At 38.7% G+C, this 24057-nt stretch overlaps 1 protein-coding gene across 1 annotated transcript in view; it reads left to right on the top strand.

Moving 5' to 3' along the window:
• Window positions 1-24057, top strand: part of KCNH5 (potassium voltage-gated channel subfamily H member 5) — a 220708-nt gene that overhangs the window by 64681 nt on the left and 131970 nt on the right. Inside the window, exons 5-6 of the mRNA XM_018556196.1 lie at window positions 8169-8284; window positions 23080-23472. Coding sequence (XP_018411698.1) covers window positions 8169-8284; window positions 23080-23472 — 509 coding nt within the window. The remainder of the gene's footprint in view (window positions 1-8168; window positions 8285-23079; window positions 23473-24057) is intronic.

Raw genomic sequence — 24057 nt, 5'->3', positions numbered from 1 at the left:
ATTTAGTCTGTATGCAGCTTGTTAAGTAATCACCATAGTTTGCATCTTTTCTATAGGAGGCACCTCAACAACCTCCTTGGCTCAGAAAAAAAAACAAGCACTATGCGGCTAGGATAGAAATTACATTACAATAAAGCACTGTGCAAACTGTTGACGCTATATAAATCCTGTATAATAATAATAATAATAATAATTCCCAGCTCATCTAAAAAAATAACATTAAACCTACTGGTCTTGGAAGTCTTCTAACATCTTTTGTCCTTCAATGAACAGAAGATAAAATGTGAGGTTTGTGCTCACCGCCAAAGCCTTTTCTCTGCATTCACTGAAGGACACAGCAGCCTCCCCTCTGGTTATTTGTCCTGTTACCAGTCATTTTCTATGTACTACTTTGTGACTAACTGAGCTGACTCTTGTAGATAGGTGGTTTGGCCACCGTCAGGGGCCATCCCTAGGCTGTGCTTTTGTTTTTTGCCTAGTGCCCTCTCTAGTGGTCAGCAGTAATGTGGCGTCAGCTAAAAGCTAATCTCTGACCATGTTTAAGATGTGTCCTTATTTTGAGGAAAAATGATGCAGAGCTATTGTTAAAATTAGGGCATACACATGCAGCAATATGATGATCGGTTTTCCGAAATCTCTGATCAGGTGTCAGATTATCAAATGCAAAATAGTTATAGATCCATGTAACACTTCTGCTTGATAGGGGTCTTAAGCTGGCTATACACTGCTTAATGTTGGACCAATTCCTGCTGAATCGGCTGAAATTCAAGATGTATGTGGCCCTGTTGGCACCTGGTGATCATTTTTTTAAAACTTTTGTCAAAGGAAACAGGTGGAAAATTGTCAGTCACCATTTGGGTATTCAGAAGCCATGAGAGATTCCTTCATCAATGCTGTTTAGCGTGGATGGATGAATTAATAGATTTCTCTCGTTCTGCCCGCAGGACTAAACGAGAGAAATCCTGAAAGTGTATTGCTAGCCTTATAATTTCATCCTTGTTTCGTGATGTAGAATTAAAATGCAGTGCAGCTAACGTGTATATTCAGTGGCGGAACTACCGCCGGTGCAGGCGGTGCGGGCGCCCGGGGCCTCAGGCTCTGGGGGGGCCCAAGCAAGATGCCGGCCGCTGGATCAGTATCCAGCGCCCGGCGGGCCCCTGGTCTCTCCGCCGGGAGTGTCGGATCATCTCAGCGGGGAGGAGAGAAAGTGACAGCCGGCCGAGCGCTGCGAAAGGAGAGCGTTGTGTTTGTGGGTTTATGGGGGGGTAGGGGGCCGAAAAAAAAATATTGCACCAGGGCCCTTTGTTCCTTAGCTCCGCCACTGTGTATATTGGTACAGAAATGAACAAACATTCTAGTTGTGATTGGCAACAACTCTTCTTGTGGAACTTTTTTTTTCAGAAGTAGACTTCTGAATAGTTTCCTACCCCTTGGGATGATCCATGTGATCGAAGATTCTGCTGTGTCCACTGTGTCCTTCAATGAACAGAAGATAAAATGTGATGTTTGTACTCACCGCCAAAGCCTTTTCTCTGCATTCACTGAAGGACACAGCAGCCTCCCCTCTGGTTATTTGTCCTGTTACCAGTCATTTTCTATGTACTACTTTGTGACTAACTGAGCTGATAGGTAGGTGGTTTGGCCACCGTCAGGGGCCATCCCTAGGCTGTGCTTTTGTTTTTTGCCTAGTGTCCTACTAGTGTCCTACTCCTGAAGGTGGCACTATAATTCTATGGTCAGAGGTTTAAGATCTCTGCTGTATCTTTCAAGGGATCCAAATAAAAGTTTTTTATGAATGTACAAAAATCCATTTTTTTTTCCTTCACTGGCCTAAGTAAACACCTAGGTAATGAAAACACAGACTACTGTATGTAGGGGCCTGAAGGTCACACAATATGTACCAAAGGGCCACAGGCTGGGCACCAGGGGCTTAGAGGATAGTTTTAAGCCCAACTATAGACTACTATTTTTTAGGATAGACTAAATGAGGAACTGAGATTGGTTTATTAAAGGAATCTCCACACAAATAGGTTGAACTCGATGGACTTGTGTCTTTTTTCAACCTGACCATGTAACAATAAATTGTGTTTAATATGCACTTTAATTATCCAATCATTTGATCAGCAAATTTCGGTTTGCTCATTTTAAACAATTTAGGAAATGAGGAGAAATCTTTCTAAAGGAGGCGCAGGCCACATTTAAACCATGACAGATGTTTTAAGCCTTCCATAACTCTATCCAATACAAAAAAAGCAATTCGCTTTAGCTTTTGACATTATAAGCATGCTGGATTTTAGCCCTTGTGCATTTTTTATTTTCCCATGCAGCTGCAGCATCAGCCTATTCAGATAATTTATCTAGTAAATAAAGAATTGGTGACAGTGTAATTCCCAAGTATATATTAAGTCTGTAGTTATCTCTACTCTGCTAACAGTCCCAGATTCTTTTCCCCTTGTCGGTTTCAGTGTGTGCGATATAACTTCACTTTGATCTCTCAGGCGCTCTAGTGTATTTATTTTCCCTACTCATATTTCTGCATGCACATTTGCCCACTGATCTGTATCCTGTTGTTATTAGTGTAGGAAGAATCGCAGACCAATGTGATGTATTGGCCAAAAGCCATTTTAAAGCTGAATGACACAAATATTTTTCAAGGGAACATAAAATCATGTTGAATATTTACTGCAATAATGCTAATGCAAATAAGGGCATCTAAAATATATATATTTGCAGTTTAAAGCTGAACTCTAAGCAGCAGATAAATAAGGAATTAAAGTTTTCAATAATGAATCCAGATCAAACAAATATACATTGCCCAGCAAGGTATTTCTTTACATTTTTGCCCAAGCACTTACAGCCAACATGTCTCTAAACATTTGACTCCCTATTCTCTCAGCTCCACTTCCCTGAACTCTCTGTCCAGTACAAGATCACCAGCAAACTCTCCAGCAGCCGTCCAACCATTAGCATGGAGAAGGGAGGAAAGAAGAGGGAAGGTTGGGGATCCAGGAGCAGGGGAGAGGCTTGCCTTGCTGTGCCAGTGTGCTGTGCAGAAACACACAGCTTACTAGCACACACAAGGGTGTCTTCATGGGACCCTGCAAGGGAAAGGAATGACCCTAAAACAGGATATCGGGGTCAGTGCTCAAGGGACCAGCTGATTCTTCAGGAATCTAAAACTTTTGAACATCAAGAAGCAGCGTCCATTGTAAGTGACTTCATTAGCAGTTAAAATACAGTGGTACCTCGGTTCACAAACGCTTCTGTTCACGAACAAGAAGTTTGGCAAAATGTTGCTTCCGTTCACAAACTACGCATCAGGTGATGACAACAACCGCAGCCATATACCCCCGCTCTGACACATGGTCGTGGATTCCTCTAGTCGAGATCGCTGTCTGATCACAGTTTGATTCGAGTCGCGACCAGAATCGTGGAACGAATTAGGTTCATGAACCGAGGTACCACTGTAGTTTAAAAACCTTTTGACTTTAAAATCACTTTAAAATTCATATGTGTAAACTATCCCACTTACTACACTAAAGGTAAACCGATCAAACAGATCAAATGCACAGAGTCCATTTAAGCATTTTACTACTTCACACAGGTCAAAAAGACAATTCATCGTATTTTAGGGGGTATCAAAAGCAGAGGTGCTTTAGGCTGCCTAGAGCCATAGATAAGTGAATAATTTTTTTACCCCAATTGAGTCCAGTACCCCAGCACATTAAAGATCTGTTTAAGCTCTGATGAATGAGAAAACCATCTGACAGTCCCAAAACCCACTGACGTGTCTTTTTAACCTATAAGAAGAAATAAAATGCTTAACAGGCTTTGAACATCTTGTGTGGTGCTCCTCTTCATCTAAATATAAAGTCTGCACCCAGGGCCATTTCTAGAGCGTGTGAGCTGCCTAAGCAAAAACGCTGTTCTCTTTTAGAAGCAACTGACAATGCACCTCCAAACACCCATTGTTTTCAAGTAAATACATTTTGATCAATTAACTCTCTTTTGTCTACTACAGTTAGGTAGTATTAATTGGTCAGCATCCTGCCTCCAGCCTACTGACTGGACGATGAAGTAGCATCACAATACTCCTTTCTAGTTCTTTTTTTTTTTTAAACATACTTTATTTTATTTTGAAGAATCTTGCATACATTTAGCAGGAACAGAGTTTTTTCTTTTTCAGTAAACAGTTACAATGCAGAGACAAGCACAAAGTATTATCAAATAATGACACATTAGAGAATCCAATAAGCAATAAAAGAGAAAGAAAAAACCTTGTTCAACCTCAAGGAACACAACTTAAGTATTTCAAAATTCCGTAGTGTAGACAGAGCTTTAAGGTATTACATTGTCTCCTATTACAATCAAAAAATAAAGTACCAATAAAAAAACAACTTCACCACGCAGACCAAAAGGTTCCCAAAAAGTCGCACTGCTTTTTTTTTTTGCACAATGGAATACGAGCAACCCTGAGGTGTATGGTTAGAGTGGGGGTAACCTTGGTCTTTGTGTTATCCAGTTCCTCTTCTCCCCCAATGCCAATCCTACTGGCCCAATAGGTTGTGACCGAACCCAGATATTGGCGAAACCATGAAGGATGGCAACATTAGTCACTATGACGGTCTGCCTGCTTACCAACTTGTGCAAATATGCTTTCTACTTCTGTCAGCAGGTAGTATTAGATTAAAGCTGGCCATACACTGGTAGATTTTCACAAGAACGGAAAAAATCTCGTCAGAACATTCAGTAATACCATCACAGACTTGACAAATATCATTGGAGTTCCTGAAAGAAAACCACATTTAGAATCTTGTTTGTTCCCAAAAAAAAAAAAAGATTGTGGATTTGACCCCATTAACTATTAGAAAATCAAACAAGCATTCAAAAACACTTTTTTTGTAATGAAATTCTACTGCTGCATGGCCAGCTTTGCAGCATAAAAACATGCAAAACACAAAACCAACAAAAAGCATTTTAAAACATTAACAATGATTGATGAGATTTGCAGTATGCTTATGATTTTAAAAAGTAGGTCAATAAATGCATTAGGAAACAATATTTTCCCAATAGCTTTTATTATACCACCACCTAAGTGCCATTTAATAGTAAATTTAAATAAAATAAAATCACAGAATATGAATAAAACCCAATAAATTGTTCTAAAAGTTAGTTTTTTTTGTTTTGTTCTACAATCCAATTTGCGCCATGCAAAAACCAGACACAGTTTTCAGAAAACTAGTTAAATATTTAATATTTTATTCAGCTGTTACAAATTAATATCCGAGATTCCAGATTTTATTTTTCTTCCCATTTTGTATCATTAACAAGACAAGCTGTTTTATTGGCAAAGAACTCTGCTTCTAAACTGGCACAGGCAAGTCACAAGCATTTAGAATCCTTAATTAGTTATTTATTGGATTGGTTTAATGCACATGTGTCAAACTCAAGGCCCAGGGGCCGAATCCGGCCCACCAGGCCACTTCCTAGACTTCTACTTTCAGATCTAGGTATTAAGTTATTACTAAAACCAGTGATAATCGAATGCAGAGGCAATTATGATAAAGATTAGACACATTTATATAGTCTTACAGATACTGCAAAACAATACCGGCGCCTTCAAATCCAAAAAGAGCCCAGCAGTAAAAATACAGCAAACACGATGGAGGCAGCTCTCACAGATTAGATAGATCACCAGCCTATGAGAAAAGGAACAAAAGAGAGCGCCTCCATAGTGTAAAAATTTTATTTAATAGTAAAAACACGCAGCTCTAAGGCTGTACTTACAACAGTTCGGTAGAATAAAAACCAGTAGAATAAGGTGAGAGGGCGGAACCCCTGGCAGGGAGAATCTAGGGCAATGTAAAACACCAGTAACCTCGATCCCTGTATTAATAAAGGGTTTACGCGTTTCTGGGGCACGCCCCCTTTATCAGAAACGTGTAAACCATTTATCAATACAGGGATCGAGGTTACTGGTGTTTTACATCGCTCCAGATTCTCCCTGCCAGGGGTTCCGTCCTCTCACCATATTCTACTGGTTTTTATTCTACCAAACTGTTGTAAGTACAGCCTTAGAGCTGCGTGTTTTTACTATTAAATACCATTTTTACACTATGGAATCGCTCTCTTTTGTTCCTTTTCTCACAGTCTTACAGATACCTTTTGAGGGCAACTATAATGTTGATGCGGCCCACGATTAAATTGAGTTTGACACCCCTGGTTTAAAGAAATATATCATTTGAAGAAAGGAGAAACTACTTTGTACTTGTTTGTGGGCCTCACGTTCTTTGACCTGAAATACAAGCATGTTTTTAACCTTTGCAGAAATTAAGCTTGTGTAAGCTTGAATCCCAAGCAGATGTTGAGTATAAATCCTGTTCATGTTTTGTAACACAGGTCATTTGAGGTGTTATTTAAATTCTCGCTGAGTAATATGCTATGTTAATTGTTCAGTGCTGTCTGTGTAAGTACAGTCTGTCATAACAAAACTGATACTTTGTTTCATAGAAAAAATTAATCCTGTTGCTATAAGAAACAGCATTTACTGCATGCTTTGTTCTAGTATTCATAAATTTGCTTTTACAGTTTCAGGATATATTTTATACTCAAACGTTTGTGGACACCTGACCATGACACCTATATGAACTTGTTGGATATCTCATTCTAAAACCATTAGCATAATAATAGAGATGGCATCTACCTCGTGACTATAACAGCCTCCACTCTTCTGTGAACAAATTTTACAAGATTGTGGAGTGTGCCTGTGGAAATTTTGTGCCCATGAAGCCAAAAGGTCATTTGTGAGGTCAGGTACTGTTGTTGATACTCACTCACCAAACTGGTCAAACAATGTCTTTATGGACCTGACTTTGTGCACAGGAGCATAGTCATGATGGAACAGAAAAGGCCCTTACCAAATAATTGCCACATGGTCAGAAGTGCACAATTCTCTAAAATGGCTTTGGCTGCTATAGCATTAACATTCCCTTTCACTGGATGGGATGTTCACATACTTTTGTCCATATAGTGAGTGTATACATTTTTTATTATATGTTATGCTTGGTAGGTTTTTAGGTTTAATATATGGATCATGTCGACATAAGCAGCTAGCTGTTCGCTCTGATTACCCGAGTTTTAAAAATAAATGAAATAATATTAAGCCACAACCTATATACTTTAAAAAGAGAGCCTGGTAAGGATGATACATTCTTTAATATCCTAGATTATTGCACTCTTCCTGAAAGTGGTGCAAACTCTACATCATTAGTCCAAATTTCCTAGGTACAGGTCTGGTCTGTGATCCATCAACAATATTATCAATTATGTGTATTTGCGTTAAACATAATAAGAGTCTTTGTTCATATCAGTCTTCTATGACTGATATGAAACTATGGCTTGCATGATGATGACACTATGGCTTGCATTAGCGCAATATACATCTAAGAACTGGTAAGCTGCAATATTTTAAGTTTATGCTCTTGGGTTTAGATACATTTTAAGGCAGCTCTGGCAAAATACCATAATTCACGAAAAAAATCATTCCACTCACTGAATAGGTGTCCTGAAAGTGTGCAAATAACAATTTATTTTTTTATGATTTTTTTTTTCTGGTCAGTATACTTGTTCAAGGTCAGTCGTGTGTTTGTCCCCACCCACTAATTCAATTGGCTAGTATAACAGTCAGGGTCAGATTTCCATCACTGGATCCTGTAGGTAATGGGCCTTTGTTGCCCAAAAGCAGCACCCCTTGCTCTAACTGAGCTTGGGATACTGTGACATTGTGTAAATAAGCATATAAGAGAGTACTGTATTTCTATGGATGACTGGATAAATCTGTGGTCCGTAGCTCTGCAGGGAAAGGCGCAACAAAGCACCCCACAGCTAGGGCTGGAGAGGCTAAAAAACATGGTCTGGCCACTCTACATAATGACAGATAGAACCAAGGACTAGAAAATTAGGCGAATTGTCCCCTGACTCTGCTGGGTAAAGCCTTGGAGAAGAAGTGGCTGTCTTGGGTTGGGGGGGGGAGGGGGTGCTGAACAATGGATTCATGGTGGTTTGCTACCTGCCTGTATAACTGATCAACTTCCTAGTTATTTACAATGGCTATAGTCATTTTGAAAAAGCTTGTTCTTTTTGTATCTTTGTTTTTCCTTTTTCTGCAGGATGGACAAAGTTTGCTCGTTTAACTCGGGCTTTAACAAGCAGCCGCAGTGTTCTACATCAGCTGACTCCTATGAACAAAACAGAAGTGGTCCACAAACATTCCAGATTAGCTGAGGTAATATGCTCTTGGTTTTAATTGAATTAAATAATACATGACATAGCGAGATGCAAAGGGGAAATCTGGAATGGAAAGCTTTCTCATTGTTCTGGGTGCTACATTGATAGAGGTCTAATATAGTAAGTTCGTTGACACTGTTGGTTCAGATTTCTATCCATTCGAAGTGCAATCAAGATGTTAAACTTAGGATCCCCTCCCAGCATCTGTAGAATTAGGCAGTATGTAAGTCGAAGAACTATAGGTGGGATCAGGGTAAGGGTTTGGGTGTAACACTTTTTCCATTTGAGATTGTTTTGGTACTTCTTGGCTGCTGAGGAACATGAGACCTCACATAATAGTGGCAAGGCTACAGTTTTGGAAAGGTCAAGACCACAGATTTATTGAATATTGTCATTAAATATAATCAAAGTAGCGACAAAACCAGTCTTTTACATGAATACTTTGAGCATCTGAATAATCTCAACACTAGTTTAAATGCCTGTCCTCACCATTAGTGCCGAACAGGCATTTGACTACCCCAACAAGGACAAAAGGGCATAACCATGAACAATAATATAGGAACTGTCAAGGTAACAGCCAACCATAAAGCTGTGCCAACTCATAAACACAGGGCAGGTGGCAATCTGGGAGAGATGGCTGGATTCTTGAGGGTCAGTTTCTGTGATCCCAGCATTACAATACATAGGTTTCTACGTTTGCCCTGACACCCACAAACCGTTCAGGCAATAATCAAGCAAAAGAATTGCAAAATATTTAATAACCTATAAAGTGCCATGATCCCAGCAGTCAATGCTTCCTTTTTCTTTTGCTCAAAGAGCCATCATTATGTACTGTTGTTAGTCATTTTGATCTGTATCCTACTGGAAATAACATAAGTTGAGTGTAATGTCTTTATGATGTCATGAACTGATTTTTGTTACTGGTTCCTCAGTGTTATATATATTAACAGGAAACGTTAGTATGCATTTATTTAATGCATATATTATTTAATATACATGAAAGTATTTTGTAGTGGCTTTCACATTCGTACTTGCTGTACGGGGTTACTTTAAAACCTATGTTGATATTTTTCCTCATCCTTTTATGCGTTTTTGATGTATCAAGGGTGCCAGTGGGAAATTGACTGAATGTTTGATGCTTTTTGCTTTGTTGAATCCTACCTGTATATGTGAAATGTATTGATGTGAACGAAGACTCATTGGTAGGACAACCCAAAGGTACTACTGCTATCCATGCAGACACTATTTCTACAGATCTCCTTTAGAAGATATAACAGTATGAAAATCCCGCAGTGAGCACAATGCATAATAAGTTAATGGTTGCAAATAATTATTTTGTTCAAGTTTTTAATGATTCTGCTTTACCCCCTGGGCATAAAATGTGTTATTTAACTGGTTTGCACTTTTGTTTATCTTCACGTGTTTGCATAGCCACCAAAACCCGGCTATATGCTATTCTCAGGTTTTTTTCACATAACTGACTGTATTTTATTGATGCAAATATGCTGTTTCTGCCATGTAATCCACACATGTCCATCTTCTGTCTAAACTATGTAATAAAGTAAGCTCTATGAGTGAGCCCAGTGATGCAAAATGACTCTAGGCTTTTTGACGTCTAAGTCTGATGTAATTTTGCAGATGATTTGAATAAATTACATGCTGATTTCTACTTGGCCATGATGTACTATAATGTCTAAGTAGGGATTGACTATTCTGCTTGTGCAAGGTGTGGGGTCTGTGGCTGGTGATAAAGAGGTGTGTCCATTTTTCCCCAGGCTGCAACAGTTTGTTCATTTTATATATATATTGCATAATACAGTAACCCTGATTATAGGGCTGGAAGAAGAAACTACCTTGTCTCTTCAGACTTAGCATTGTGGGAGAAATTAGGATGGGGAGGGGTGAGGGTGCAGGCAAGTGAGAGATGTCTTTCATCCATGTATGTGGTTATACTGTTTGCCATGGTATGGGAGCACTAAGGTAAGCAGAAACTTTTTTATATTGGAGTAAACACGTATGCAGATATCAGCAATAACTTAACAGGTTTATAAAATAAACTTGCACACCATCTAAACCTTTAAAATAAAACATTCTGTGCAATACCTGATATTACCTGAATTAGCCAACTGCTATCTCCCTTTGCAGTGAGACTTTCTAAGTCATTGAGGTCATTGAGACTGCACAGGGGGATTGTATTGCCGGATTAATATACATTGATAATCATCATAACAAGTTATCAGGTTTGAACTGCAACTAGTATTAGAATTACAGAACAGTCTTATGAAGTACAGAAAAACTAAATTGGAAGCTAGCTTAGTGTTATATTAAACGTCTGGAATAGAGCCGCTGCTGGACTTCCAATTTTGGAACCGACATCACTGCTGAGAAATTGCTTTTAACACTAAAACCGAGACTAATGAGTGTGCTGTTAAGAGGGCTTTCTAATGAGAAGAATGCCATCATGACCATTTAAATTTGGCAGCCTGCAGCAATGTCTACAGGTCTGGCCCTACCGTGAGATGGATGGAACATGAGGGAGTCCTAGCACTGCTATTTATTGTAACCTGTCATCAGTTATCAGTTAAGTAAATGTTATTTTTCATTCTTTTTAAGTGTGTGTGTGTGTGTGTGTTTGTGAGAGAGTCTAGGTGCCAAGCTCTACACTGGTGGCAGTAGTAGGATCAAGCCCAAGCTCTACAAGGAGTTATGGAAATCTGCATCAGGAGATTCCATTCTACACTTACACATTGCACATGCTCTAGAATGGTAGGTGTACATAACCTAAAACTACAGAGTCTTCATTATGCAGATTACAGCTAGCTCCAATGATTAAGAGCTTAACTTGCTATTGGTCCATTATTATGATCAGTGGCCTTACTCCCCATGTGAGTCAGGCAGGGGAAGCAAAAGAAGAGGTTGAGATTTGCAGAGCCCAGTTTCATGACTCTTGGGGTGCTCTGTAAAATATGTGAGCAAATATTACGGCACCTCTAGGAATCTGCATCCCATATGTGCTTCCTGTTTAGCCATTGAAATATCAGCAGTTTTTGTGATATTCTTGCAGCTAATCAAAAGTGTATATTGAACTGAATGACTGTACACATCATAATTGGGGAGCGTTGAGGTGTGGTAGCCCGATCACCATATGCACTGTTTAGACCGTGACTGCCTATTGTTTTCTGTCACTGGCCATGAACTGTACAATGCCCAACCGACACAGGAGTCCAAGAGAACTATGTTGTGTATACTGTACTTATAATTACTCCCAATACTGACAGCTATGACAGGCTGCAGAGGAACATTTGCCACCAAACATACAGCTCCAAATGTTTGGAATTCATAAAATATATAAAACAGCTGAAAGCACAGTTTCTCATAAACTTCCTACAGATCGGTGATCTGCGTGAGGAAGGGTTACATCATTTGTTAGGCAATTATTGCTGTCTTCATATCTTCTGGGGACATTTACACTCACTTTTCTCATGCGATACCTTGTAGAACATGGACACAGACAGAGAGTGTAAATCTTTTCAATGGATGAACTGTTGGAATCGGAGATTCTAACCCCCCTCTTTACGCTACTTGTTTTTTTAGTTTGTTGTGTGAAAAGGTTCTAAAAATTCCCCACAATATCCAAACCTAAAATAAAAATTGGCTGGAGATGTAAGAGTTTACTGTAGTTTCTGCAACTTTTTTGTCTTTCTGGGAATCATAGCAACTGCTGATGTATGCATGTACCTAAAATTAGTAAAAGCATAAAATAAAATCAATGAACAAGCTGCTATCCAGGAAACATCACATTTGTGCTAAACGCAAGGGAAATAGTTATTTTCCTTGTGCTTATGCAGTCAGATTAAGCTTGGCTATGGGTAGGGCTATAGTATCTTTTTGTGTTTTTTAAAATATTTTTTGTAATATTTTGATTAGAATTAATCTTTTTAGCAGGGTGAGAAAAGAGGAATAGAATCAACAAATTGCAGAAATGTCACCAGCACACCAGTCTTTTTAGTATAGCAAAAAGTGAAGCTTTTGCTATGCTAAAAAGACTGGTGTGCTGGTGACATTTCTACAATTTGCTGATATTTGCTGTGCCATCACCGTCACTGCGAGCACCCCCCATTACGAGGGACTTTCAGTAAGGAGTGCGACAAGGATAAGTATTTATTGAGGAATAGAATCAGACACAGAGCAAAAGGATATACAGTACATGAGTTGCATATGAAAAGAAAATTGTTAGGGTCTATTGAGACCTATCTGGTTTTATGTGCGTTACCACCTAAATTTGGACCTGCACTAATTTTGTATGAATCAACATAGTGCAATGAATGTAGAATGTTACCATGTGTTGTGGTGCACTTCAACACAAGTATGTTGGTTTAGCGCCCTGGGTGCTAGATAAAATGTTTGAGACCTTACTGCAGTACAGGCATTACTGTGTGTTGTAGTGATAACGTCTTGCTGCAATGCATATGTCTGAGTTGACCCTCCTGCTAACTTGATCTCAGCATTGATGACCTTCAGGCATGTACTGCACAGTTCAGTAATCTTGACATGAGGCTTACTTTACAGAACACATGTACTGTACTAACCATTCTTAGCCAATCTCAGTTACCAAAAACCAGGTTCTTAACCAATCACTAGTGATAAAGAAGCATGATTGTAAGACTCACTGCATATTTGCTGCAAGGCAAGGAATCCTCTATATATGTGCTTTTGGCTTGCTTTAATTGGTCAATCATTATGGACTTGCGCACCATTTGCCTTTTACTCTGGACATTGGCTAACCATTGCAAAGTATGTGCTTCTAAAGCATTAACTGTTTAATTCCCACAACAATTATTTTGTGTTTAGGCATAAAAAGACACCAATAAAGTCACCTGTCCTCTGCTTTAAAGTGTTAATGTAAAAGAGCTGGCTGAGCGCAGACACCATAAGATGACTATGATTACCTTTTATTACCCAGAAAAGCTCCTCATGTGCCTCTCTTTATTATTTATTTTCACTTTGTTATTGGGCTCGCCTTCAAGGCTGTCAACTGTAGTTCCAATGTTCAATGGGACTGCCTTGGTGGCCAGTGGAATGTTAAGTGCTAACCACCAAGTCAGGGAAAATTATACCCCGTTACCAAATTAAAACTATATCACAGATGGTACTAAAGTAGCAGTAATATTGAGAAGCAGGCACTGTCATTGCCTTCTAATACCCGCCAATGCCTTTTTGAGTTCCTTGGGATGCTCAGATATGCAAATACTGATAGGCAAATTCTGACTAAGAGAGTGGTAAGCTTGATGCCTAGTCTGCCCCTTCCAGCCTCCCACGCCTAGATTTTGGTTATTGAGCCCACCACCATGCACCATAGCCGATAGATAGGTGCATGAGTGGGCCAGGTATCTGCTTTCTACCTTCCACTCAGTATTTCCATATGAGCGTTCTCCAGTATTTGGGAGTCCCAAGCTCTCGAGGGAGGCAGGTAAATGCAGGCTTATGAAAAATGTCTTCTCAAGTCTGTAGCTGCATTGATGTTTTTTTTGTATGTAAAGCTTTTCTTTATTACCTTAGCATAATAATTTGCAGATGTGAGATGTATTTCTGCCATAGATTTTTAAGGTTTAAGTTATAATTATTTCTGACATTAAAACATATTTGTTAAAACCGCTTTGCATGATTTTCTAGATTTGGTCTTAGAAGGCCATTGACAGGCCAGGTACTTAATGATACACTTTGCAAAGTTCACCAGTGAATTATATATTAATTAGAGGAATTAAAGCACTTAAGTAGGTCAGTATCCTTCATTTACAATAGAATGTAGCAGCTTACTGTGAACAGAGCAACTCCTATTTCTCCTAAACAAGATAAAGGCACATTCGCCCAGTACTTTTATATTTTTTAAAAGCAATTATAAAACAAAGCATTTTATCTCCTGAATTTTAAAAGTTGACGTAAGAAATGTAATGCCCGTGTGTGGTCTATTAAATGTCATAATATGTGACTTTCAACTGTCATTTATTTTCTTAATAACATTTTTAAAATGACTTCCTTGTAGAGATGTAAGTAAACTCTGGATTAGATGTGACATATTGGTTATTAAACGGATATGATATGCAGGTTGTTGGTTTTCATTGCCTCCAGTAAAATAGGCCAACTCTTTTAAGGCCCGTAAGCCAATAAGGAGAGCCCTGCCAGTGGAACGTGAATGAAATTATATGCTTTATTGGTGACTCATCCTGTAAGTGGTTATCCACAGCAGTCTTGCCCAAATTAATGTTCATTTATATACCTCCCACGTCTACCCACCAGCTTATATATCAGGCACTCTTATTTTAAGCCTTAGTTTAAAGTGTATCTAAAGCCAAAGTACTTTTTAACATTTTTGGATAGAGTTGGGAGGATTTAGATTCTCTTTCAGTTTTCTGTTGCTTTGCAAGTCTGCTGGGCAGATTCACCTGCTCTCTTTTTCCTGGTGACCTTTGTCACTGGGATGGAATGCAATGGGAATTACAACAGTGGTCATAAGAAGAGAAATTAGAGGAAGTCTTCAGATGGGGACACCAGTTTGATGACAATGTCTTAGAGGAGATTGTCTCTCTCTTCTAGCTGTGTCTTCAAGACAGGAAAGCAAAAGGATATCGTTCCAATAAGGCAAAGACGTGAAAAAAAAGCTAACCTGATTTTTAATCATTCCCTATCTAGAATTTATCTAGAAACTAAGAAAAAAAAGAAAAAAGTTGTCCCCAGAATAGATGTCCCCTTGGGAAATTTCCCCTCAACCCCTGTTTTGTTGATAACTGTAAAATTTGATAATAGCCAAACGGACATATAGAGATGTTTATTCTTCCCTTCGGACACAGACAGCAATACAATCTTCACAGAGGTTCTAACCCCTCACCATTCTATCCAAAACAAAATAAAAATTGGCTATACATTCATTTTAATTTATTTGTTTTATTTCACATGCTTTTATTTATATTTTTCTTAACCTTTGCATGCAGGCCAAGCTGTCCAGCAAAAGCAATAGTTACGGTGTGGGAAAACCATATCACGATTATCTTTTAGGGCTCGTCTGGAAGTAGAAAAATAACGGATCTACTGGCAGGATCAAAAGGTTGTCACCCCATGTTATGGGGCAACAAACCCCAAAAACTGCAGTGTTTCTGCTGGGGATATACTGCATCATATATGCCATTATTTTGGCCCATAGTTCCACTTTAAGTTATATATTTAACAACCATCATAATTTTCAGGCCCAGTAAAAGCTTTTTTTTTTTTCTTCATGCATCAGCCTTATTAAAACAGCAGAACAATTAATATAGTCTAATTTGTTTCTTGTACTCGCTATTTCAGAGCTGTTACTAATCAGAGGAGCTTCAAACATTTCCCAACACGGGCACAAAGGTTCTTTATTGCGTTCCTGTGCCTAATTAAAATAACAATAATTTATGATTATGTTTCTAAAATTAGCTACTTTGTGATGTGGAAATGCTCCAGTTTACCCGGTACGATGGCAGTAGTACCTCTGCACTATTCATTCATCTTATTTTCTGCTGATTTAAAGGCGCAGTAAACAGAACGTACAGGCAGGGTCAAATAACAAGGCCGGTAACAAACAAGGAGCAGCTAAAGTTGCAAAATTTACACAGGTTACTTTTTATTGTTCTGTGGAATGGTAGATGAGCTAATATACATTATAGTTCCTGCTGCCTGCTCATACTTCGTGTCTGTGACCTCCCCATCCTGCCAATCGACAGTACAACTTACAAAATATAGCATACAGTATACTAATGTTGCAGAAGTCAGAACAGTTCAAGATGGATTCTAATTGGCACTGTGGGTCATAAGAGAAATGCTTTATATGGGCAAAAATGCGTGGACACCTGACCATCACACCTGTATAAACTTTTTGGGCATCCCATTCCAAAACCATGGGCAGTTGATTCCCACACACACTCACTGATGTGAAGGTTTTCCGCAAGATTTTGGAGTGTGTACAGTATGTGGCAAATTTGTGTTCCTTCATCCACAAGAGCATTTGTGAGGTTAGATACTGATGTTGAACAAGAAGTTCCTCTGCACCAAACTTTTTTAGCCATCTCTTTATGGAGCTGGCTTTGTGCCAAGGACCACAGTTGTGCTGGAACGGATAGGAGCTTTCCTCAAAGTGTTGCCACAAGGTTGGAAATGAACAATTAACCAACCATTTTTGTAGCTTTAATAGTACCCTTCAATGAAAACACCTGAATTCATCCATTTGGAAGGGGTCCACATTCTTTTGGTCATATAGTGCAGGTGTGAGAGGGTGCCGTAAATGTTTGGCCATATAGTGTACATATGAGCCAGCCATCTACAAATGCTAGTTGTCTGCTGTTGCTTTGGCTTCAGTATTTTGTTGTATTTTTATTGAAAGGGTACAGATGTAAATTACATCTAGAAAAAGGAACATATAGTTTCGTATGACAAAACACCACAACAGTTCTACAGCATAATAGTGATCCATAGTATGTCGTCCATAGGGTAGCCAATAGAAATAAAGAAACAATGAAAATAAAAAAGAAAACAAAAAACAAAAAACACGAGAGATATATGCATAAATCCTGTGAACAAACAGATTATCTGAAGGCCTGAAGAGGTGTCGCCATCGACCCGCTGCTGCTGCAGGACGCCATGCGAGACCATACGGGTAAAGAGGAAAGAGCTATAGGCTATACACCATGTAGTCAGTCTATATCATGTGCTTTAGAAAACACCACAAGAACCTAGAAAGAAGTGAAGAAAGGAAAGGGAAAATGAGAGAAAGAAACAAAGGCTTCAGTACTTTGAGTTTGTGATTGGAAACAAGCATAAGAGAAGTTTATCCTGGCTCTTCCCTGACTGACCTTTTTCTGCATTCTTGTTCTGGGGGTATGACTCAAACTTATGGAAGCCAGACACAATCGGGCAGATAGCATTTCCAGAATAAGGACAGAAATATACATCTCTTGTGACAAGTGGATTTTAGGAGATCTTTATTGCGTATAGCCATATATTTTTATGTAAATTTATGCTTTTGTCACAGCTAAAATATGTCTTTGCCGAGGTCATAGTAGCAGATGCACCAATAGACTCTGCAGTACTGTACCCAGAACACACAATCCTGGTTTGGCTGGGCTTATAATATCTTCTCTATGCACCTGTGTTATCGGTTTACTGCTCTTTTAACTGTAACACGTCTCTTGTAACAGTTTATCGCTTGTGTAAAGAGTGCATCAGATTATAGAGCACTTTCTAAAAACTCTACACGCCTTCTAGATAGATATGACATTCTTTTCTTTGCACATCAGTAATTAATCCCCCTCGGGGTTAGGTTGCACTGCGAGGCTAACGTGCACATGGTGTGTAATAGGACTGTCCTGTACTGCATGATTCATGTAGTGATGAGATCGTTAGATTGCCCCAATTAATAATTCAGAGAGTGTTGTTAGCCTTTGGAACCTAATCAAAATGTAAGATAAAAGCTTTTTCTTTTTATTAAGGAAGGCGTGGGTGTCTGTTATACAAACTTAGCGAAATGTGGACATGATAACAGCACCATCTGTAAGTGTTACTATGTAAAAGAGAAGCCTCAATCCATATATTTGTTGATTTTAGTATTCTGGATTAACAGTCCTTAAAATAGAAAGCTGTTTGATGTTATACTTCATTGCAGCCTTCCCTTGGGCACAAGTCCTACACTGCACATTGAAATGACTGTAGGCATGTAAGCTGAGGAGAGCCTATACTTTGTGATGTGCAGTCCTTTACAGTAGATAAATATACTGTATATACTCGAGTATAAGCCGTCCCGAATATAAGCCGTTCTAGATATGAATGGTTATTAGTAGCTTATAAAATTTTGGCCTACATTTTATTATACAGAATGGGTTGTTTTTTTTAAGCAAGTATATCTTTATTGTTTTGCATAAAACATACAATGACTTAAAAGATTAGCGGACGTCAAACAGTGGTGTACAGCCGTACACTCCAAGTAAACATGTCATCTATACAGACAATATAGGTTCAGTTATATCTTGAACACGTTACTCTGATGACAAAAATCCGTAGCTGCCTAATACAATGAACACATGGAGAAATTGAAAGCGTCAAAAATTATCGTAAAGACACTATATTTAATAAAAGCATGGGGGAGAAGAGGAGGAAAAGAAGACATGGGAGAAGAAGAAAGAGAATGGGCAGACGTAGTGTAGAAATGTATCAAGTGTTGATTGTGAAACAAATGCGTTGCAAATATAACAGTATTGGCAGGGAGGAATTCACTAGTATAAGGAACATGAAGGGGGGACCCAAAAGGCAAAATAAGAAGATATAGAACATGAAACACACATAAGAAGCTTTTCAGCATACATACTTAAGTAAATCCTAGCATCTAGGTATTATAGCACATCAAGTGCACCCAAGGATCCTTCCGATTTGGCTATAATAAATGCCTTTTGATCGGCCATAAGTCCATTGACCTCCTAACTACCTCTTTGAGTTGACAACATAACACTGTGCCTCTACTGTACTGAAATGTCAGTGGTGTCAGTCCTCAACTGTACTATAGAAACCCTGCACCCCCTCCCCCCCCCCAATATCTCACTTCCAAAACTTTAGAGGACAGTTCTGTAGTCCAGGGCAGGGCTGATTGATCACTGCTTGCAATGTCAATGCAGTAGATGCAGCTTTGTCAGCTCAAAATGGAAGTTAGGGGCTCAGTCAGTTTCTGGCAGGGTCAACATGACTTTTTTTTAGATTTGCAGAATATTTAAAGAGACGCAACATGGGAAAATGTGCATGCATTGCTGAGATGTGCTTTTTGTATTACTATTTTGGCCAGTAATATACTTTACTAGCAGGAAATCTGATTGCACAAAGCTGAATGAATCATAGGAAGACCACACCTCCCTCTTTGGTAATTGAATTTTAATTTTTGGTGTGTGTCTCCACGAGTGCATTCAGCTCCTATGCTCCCCCATCACTCTGCCTATTTTCAGAGCACTCTTTTATAGGTGGATTAGTGTGGCTTTGTGGGATAGTATGGGCCAAATCTTTTATGTTTCATTCAGGCCAGAGTGAACTGAAGTCCATACTGTCATACTTGATAGTTGGGGGCTCTTGGAACACCGATGTCACCAGAACAAAGGAGACCCTATAGCACAACTCTAGCTAGAACTTTCTGTCTTTGATTCAGGAAGAAATAAGGAAAGTTTAGAACGTCTTTCTAAATTCTGTTTGTTTACCCTCAGAGGAGATTTTTCTTCTCTCTATGCTCTGGCTGACACTTAACACCTGGGCATGAAGTGAGGGGACATACTGTATTCCTCAAGGGGACACGGAAGGCAATGAAATCCTAAGAGAGGTTCTAAACCTTCACTGTGCTAGAATTTTTTTTAATGAGGTTAAACAAAAAAAAAATAGACCCTTGTATTCCCAGCTTGAGTCAGTCAGGCTACTGCATTGTACCGTGCCCCTCTAACTCTAGAAACCTGGTGCTAATGAGAAAGCAGACTGAGCAGAGTGATGACCTCAGCAGTGTGGTAATGCTCTTTAGAATTTTATCAGCAAGCTAGGGTTGGGTCAGTTACAAAGGCGTATTGCTTCACAGGACTGGAAAAAGCTTGGGTCAGCAACCTCGCTGTTGTGTTTGGTAGGAATGCCTGGGTAACAGAACTATGTAGAGAAATCGATATTATGTACCATTTCAAAAGCCATTTGACGTTCCAATGAAGGAATGTAGAAGCTGATCCTGAATAGATAATAGGATATATGTAAGTATATATGCAGTGGGTGTCTGTGTATGTGTGTATGCACTCACTGGCCACTTCTTTAGGTAAACCGCTCATTAACGCAATCATGATGGGGGAGCACTGCTCATTAACACAAATATCTAATCAGCCAATTAATAGCAGCAACTCAATGCATTTAGGCATGTAGACATGGCCAATATGATTTGAAACTGAATTTCAAACCGTGCATCAGAATGGAGAAGAAAAGTCATTTATGTGACTTTGAACGTGGCATGATTGTTGGTGCCTGATGGGCTGGTCTGAGTATTTCTGAAACTGCTTATCTACTGGGATTTTAACACACAACCATCTCCAGGGTTTACAGAAAATGGTCTTAAAGCGAGAAAATATCCAGTGAACGGCAGTGTGATTCCTACCAGACCTAAAGGGCCTGGTATGAATTGGGGGGGAACATCACGCTGTTTTTTTTTCCATCTTCTGCAGACTGTAAAAAAAATAAATTTCTAATGTCATTTTGCTGCAACATAATTTCGTCCAAAAACTAATTTTCGACTGGACTGCCGCTAACGAATTTCGTCCGAACCCGAATTCCGAAATGAATTTAATTTCGGAACCGAATCTGAAAAACAAAATAATGCAAAATCGGAATCAAAACGAAACTAAACAAATTTTTGCTGGTGCACATGTCTAGTGTGTGTGTGTGTGTATGTATGTATGTATGTATGTATGTATGTATGTATGTATGTATATATATTCTTCTCTCTAGTTTTGTTCAGTTAAGCTTTGAAAATTAAAGAGTGAAGCTGGTTGCCATGAACAGCTGCTCCAGATTTTGTCTGCTCCAGTTTTGATAAATCCCCCTCACAATGTTTTATAGATACACACACTAAAGCAATAAATGGAAGTCTTTTGTCAATATTTTTTTAAAGTTTTTTCATTTTGAGTAGTATCACGAACATTATTTATATTTTAGTCTTTGGTCTCATTTTAGACTTACATCAAAGGACAGAAACATCAAACGTCTGGAAGGTATATGTTTTTCCTCACAATTCCTATAATCAGGAGATGCACTGTTTTGGCATGAGCCATCCAGAACACTGGATCCGTTGTAATCCTATGAAATCTGGAAATGAACCAGGATTGTCTGTTTTTTTTCTTTTTAATGTGAAGTTCTACAAGGCAGGGTGAAACTGTTTCTGATCTTAAAAGAATCATAAAAAATAGGTGAATTATGAAAACTCTAAAGAGACCAGACTGAAACTAAACTGTTCTATGTACTGTAATTCCACATCCTTCCGTTAGATTTAAATTTATGCCCTCTAACAGCTGTTTTTTTTTTTTCTGTTTGGGTCTGGCTATGTGGCCAATATAGAACTCTTAAAGTGCACATGTGTCTAGACTGATGCCATTTAAAGTTCGCTTCTGCCTAGACTATAGACATAAAATATATACGTATACTTAACAAGCAAGAGTTATAAAACAATCCATCCCTGATCGTTCAAGTTGCATGGACTATAAAGTAATTGATTATCAAAGATCCTCAAAGTCGTATCAATGATCAATAGTGGGGTTGCATCAATTTCTGACAGCTTAGAAACGCCTGGTGTATATTTACATTACAATGCCAAGATTCTGCTCCCTGTAGAAGAACATTGCCTCTGTTGTTAACTTTGAATACCAATTTTTCCACAATGCCTCAACTACGGAGCTAAATGAGGGCTCACTCTAAAATGTTTTACTGATTATTAGGAAATGCATAGTTTGGGCACAGGTTTACTTTAAGCATTTACATTTCCTTCACAAGCAGTAAAAGATATTTAAAACAATCCCTCACAGACAACAGAGGACCAGGGCTGTCTCCATTGGAAGGTCACGTGGCAAGGTAACAATGCAGGAAAATAAGTGTGAGCTAGGGACACACTATAACAGGAAGTGGCTGATCAAGGACCTTCATGGCGGGATCACCAGGTATTGTTTTAATTAAACTTTAGATTTAAAACCTATATAAAAAGTTACTTTTTAAATTACATTAACATGTTAAAACGTATGAGATTTTAATGAATGGGTTTCTTTATAGTGTACTAAACTCAGGAGCTAAATCTTAAAAATGCATTCAAGTACTTTAACTATTTACAAAAATGTATCAATTGTGTATTGCTTAGTTGTAGATCCTTAAATGTGTGTATTGTTAAGTAGCCACTGCTCCAAGCTCACTCCCATGATGGACTACAATCTCAATAAAATTAGCAAACTATTGTAGTCTATCACGGGAGGGAGCTTGAAGTGGTGGCTACTTTACAGCACACACATATAACCCAAGCACAAGCACTGTTATATGACCCACATATAACAGACACCATGGGGAACAATAGTAGCCACCCTCCAGAAGGAAGGACAGTGTCATCACAAATTCAGAGATGATTTGAGAATCTACAGCCGAGTGAAAAAATTTTAACTTATGTGTGTGTTAATAGTTGGGGTACTTGAATGTATTTTTTAGGTTTGACTCCTGAGTTTAGTGTCACTTTAAACATTAAGATAAATTATAAAATCTCATAAATACGTTCTAAAGACATTGATGTATGCAAGCTATAAGAAAGTATAGTGGTGATATTTATAGCAACAGAAATTATTCACGCTTTTATTTTATTAGTGCTCGTTAGAAGATTAGAGTAACCCAGATGGTGTTTTTCCCCCTAAGTGTCTGCACAGGCTGTAGAGTGGCTACCATCTCCTCCCGATCCGACCATAACTGTCCATACCATGTGATCATGTCACATCTTTCTGTGTACTTTCTTCATGGTTTTACCATTGTAGAGTATAGCAAGCAGGTGTATGAGGACTTCTGTGTCAGCAGGAGCTATAAGAATTCAAGGTAAGGGGGAACAATTTCCGTCTACAGTAAAAAGAGCTCACCACTTGATTTATCTAGAGGTGAAAAGAGTGATGGCAGCACTTGTTTATAGTTACTAATGTCTAAATTACCAGATTTGGGTGTACCTTTTTAAAGTTCTTATTCTTTTAATTTATTTTTAAGGTTCTGCAGTTAGGCTCCGATATCCTTCCTCAGTACAAGCAAGAAGCACCAAAAACCCCACCACACATTATATTACATTACTGTGCATTCAAGACCACCTGGGACTGGGTCATCCTCATTTTGACTTTCTACACAGCAATCATGGTACCCTACAATGTCTCTTTTAAGACGAAACAGAACAACATTGCCTGGCTGGTGTTGGACAGCGTAGTGGATGTTATCTTTCTGGTGGACATTGTGTTGAACTTTCATACAACTTTTGTTGGCCCAGGCGGAGAGGTCATTTCAGACCCTAAACTAATAAGAATGAACTATTTGAAGACATGGTTTGTAATAGACCTGCTGTCTTGTTTACCCTACGACATCATCAATGCCTTTGAAAATGTGGATGAGGTAAGTCTTTAATACATTTAATGTATTCTATATGTTATCAGCATTTGGAATTAAAAGTATATAGAATATTTTTTCTAGACTGGAACATTTTGGCCAGGATATTTGTGAAAATCTGCGATCTGCGGTCTCTGCTCTTGAAATTCAAAATGGAAATGTATGCATGTATTCCTATATCTTGTCAATTTAACTACAGTATGTGTGTTTTATTAAAGTTTCTTTACCTTGCTGGTAATTGCTTGCTTGTCATTGTGAACATAGCAACATTATATTACTAATGCTCCAATGCATGTTCTACGGTAAGCTTGAGAAGGCTTTCATGACTCCTGCTTGAAGGAAGGAAGGACTGTGGGCTCTTTTTGGTTATAGCAGTTGCTTTCTCTCCTTTCATTCTGCAGTACTGTCCTAGCTCTAGCAAAGTATAAATAACCTGGTTGAGTTGCTCTACAGGAGTAATTCCATATCTGGAAACTTGGATAAGTAAACCCTGTTGTGAAGTACCATGCTAATTTCTTTCAGTTGCTAAGCAGGAGTGGCTGCTTGAGCTTGTGGCAGTTTTTATGGGGACAGTTTTTCACCCTCCTCTGT

This window comes from Nanorana parkeri, unplaced genomic scaffold (assembly GCF_000935625.1).
Source record: "Nanorana parkeri isolate BGI_ZX_2015 unplaced genomic scaffold, ASM93562v1 scaffold12, whole genome shotgun sequence".
Lineage (NCBI taxonomy): Eukaryota > Metazoa > Chordata > Amphibia > Anura > Dicroglossidae > Nanorana > Nanorana parkeri.
This window is presented reverse-complemented; position numbering and strand designations above follow the sequence as displayed.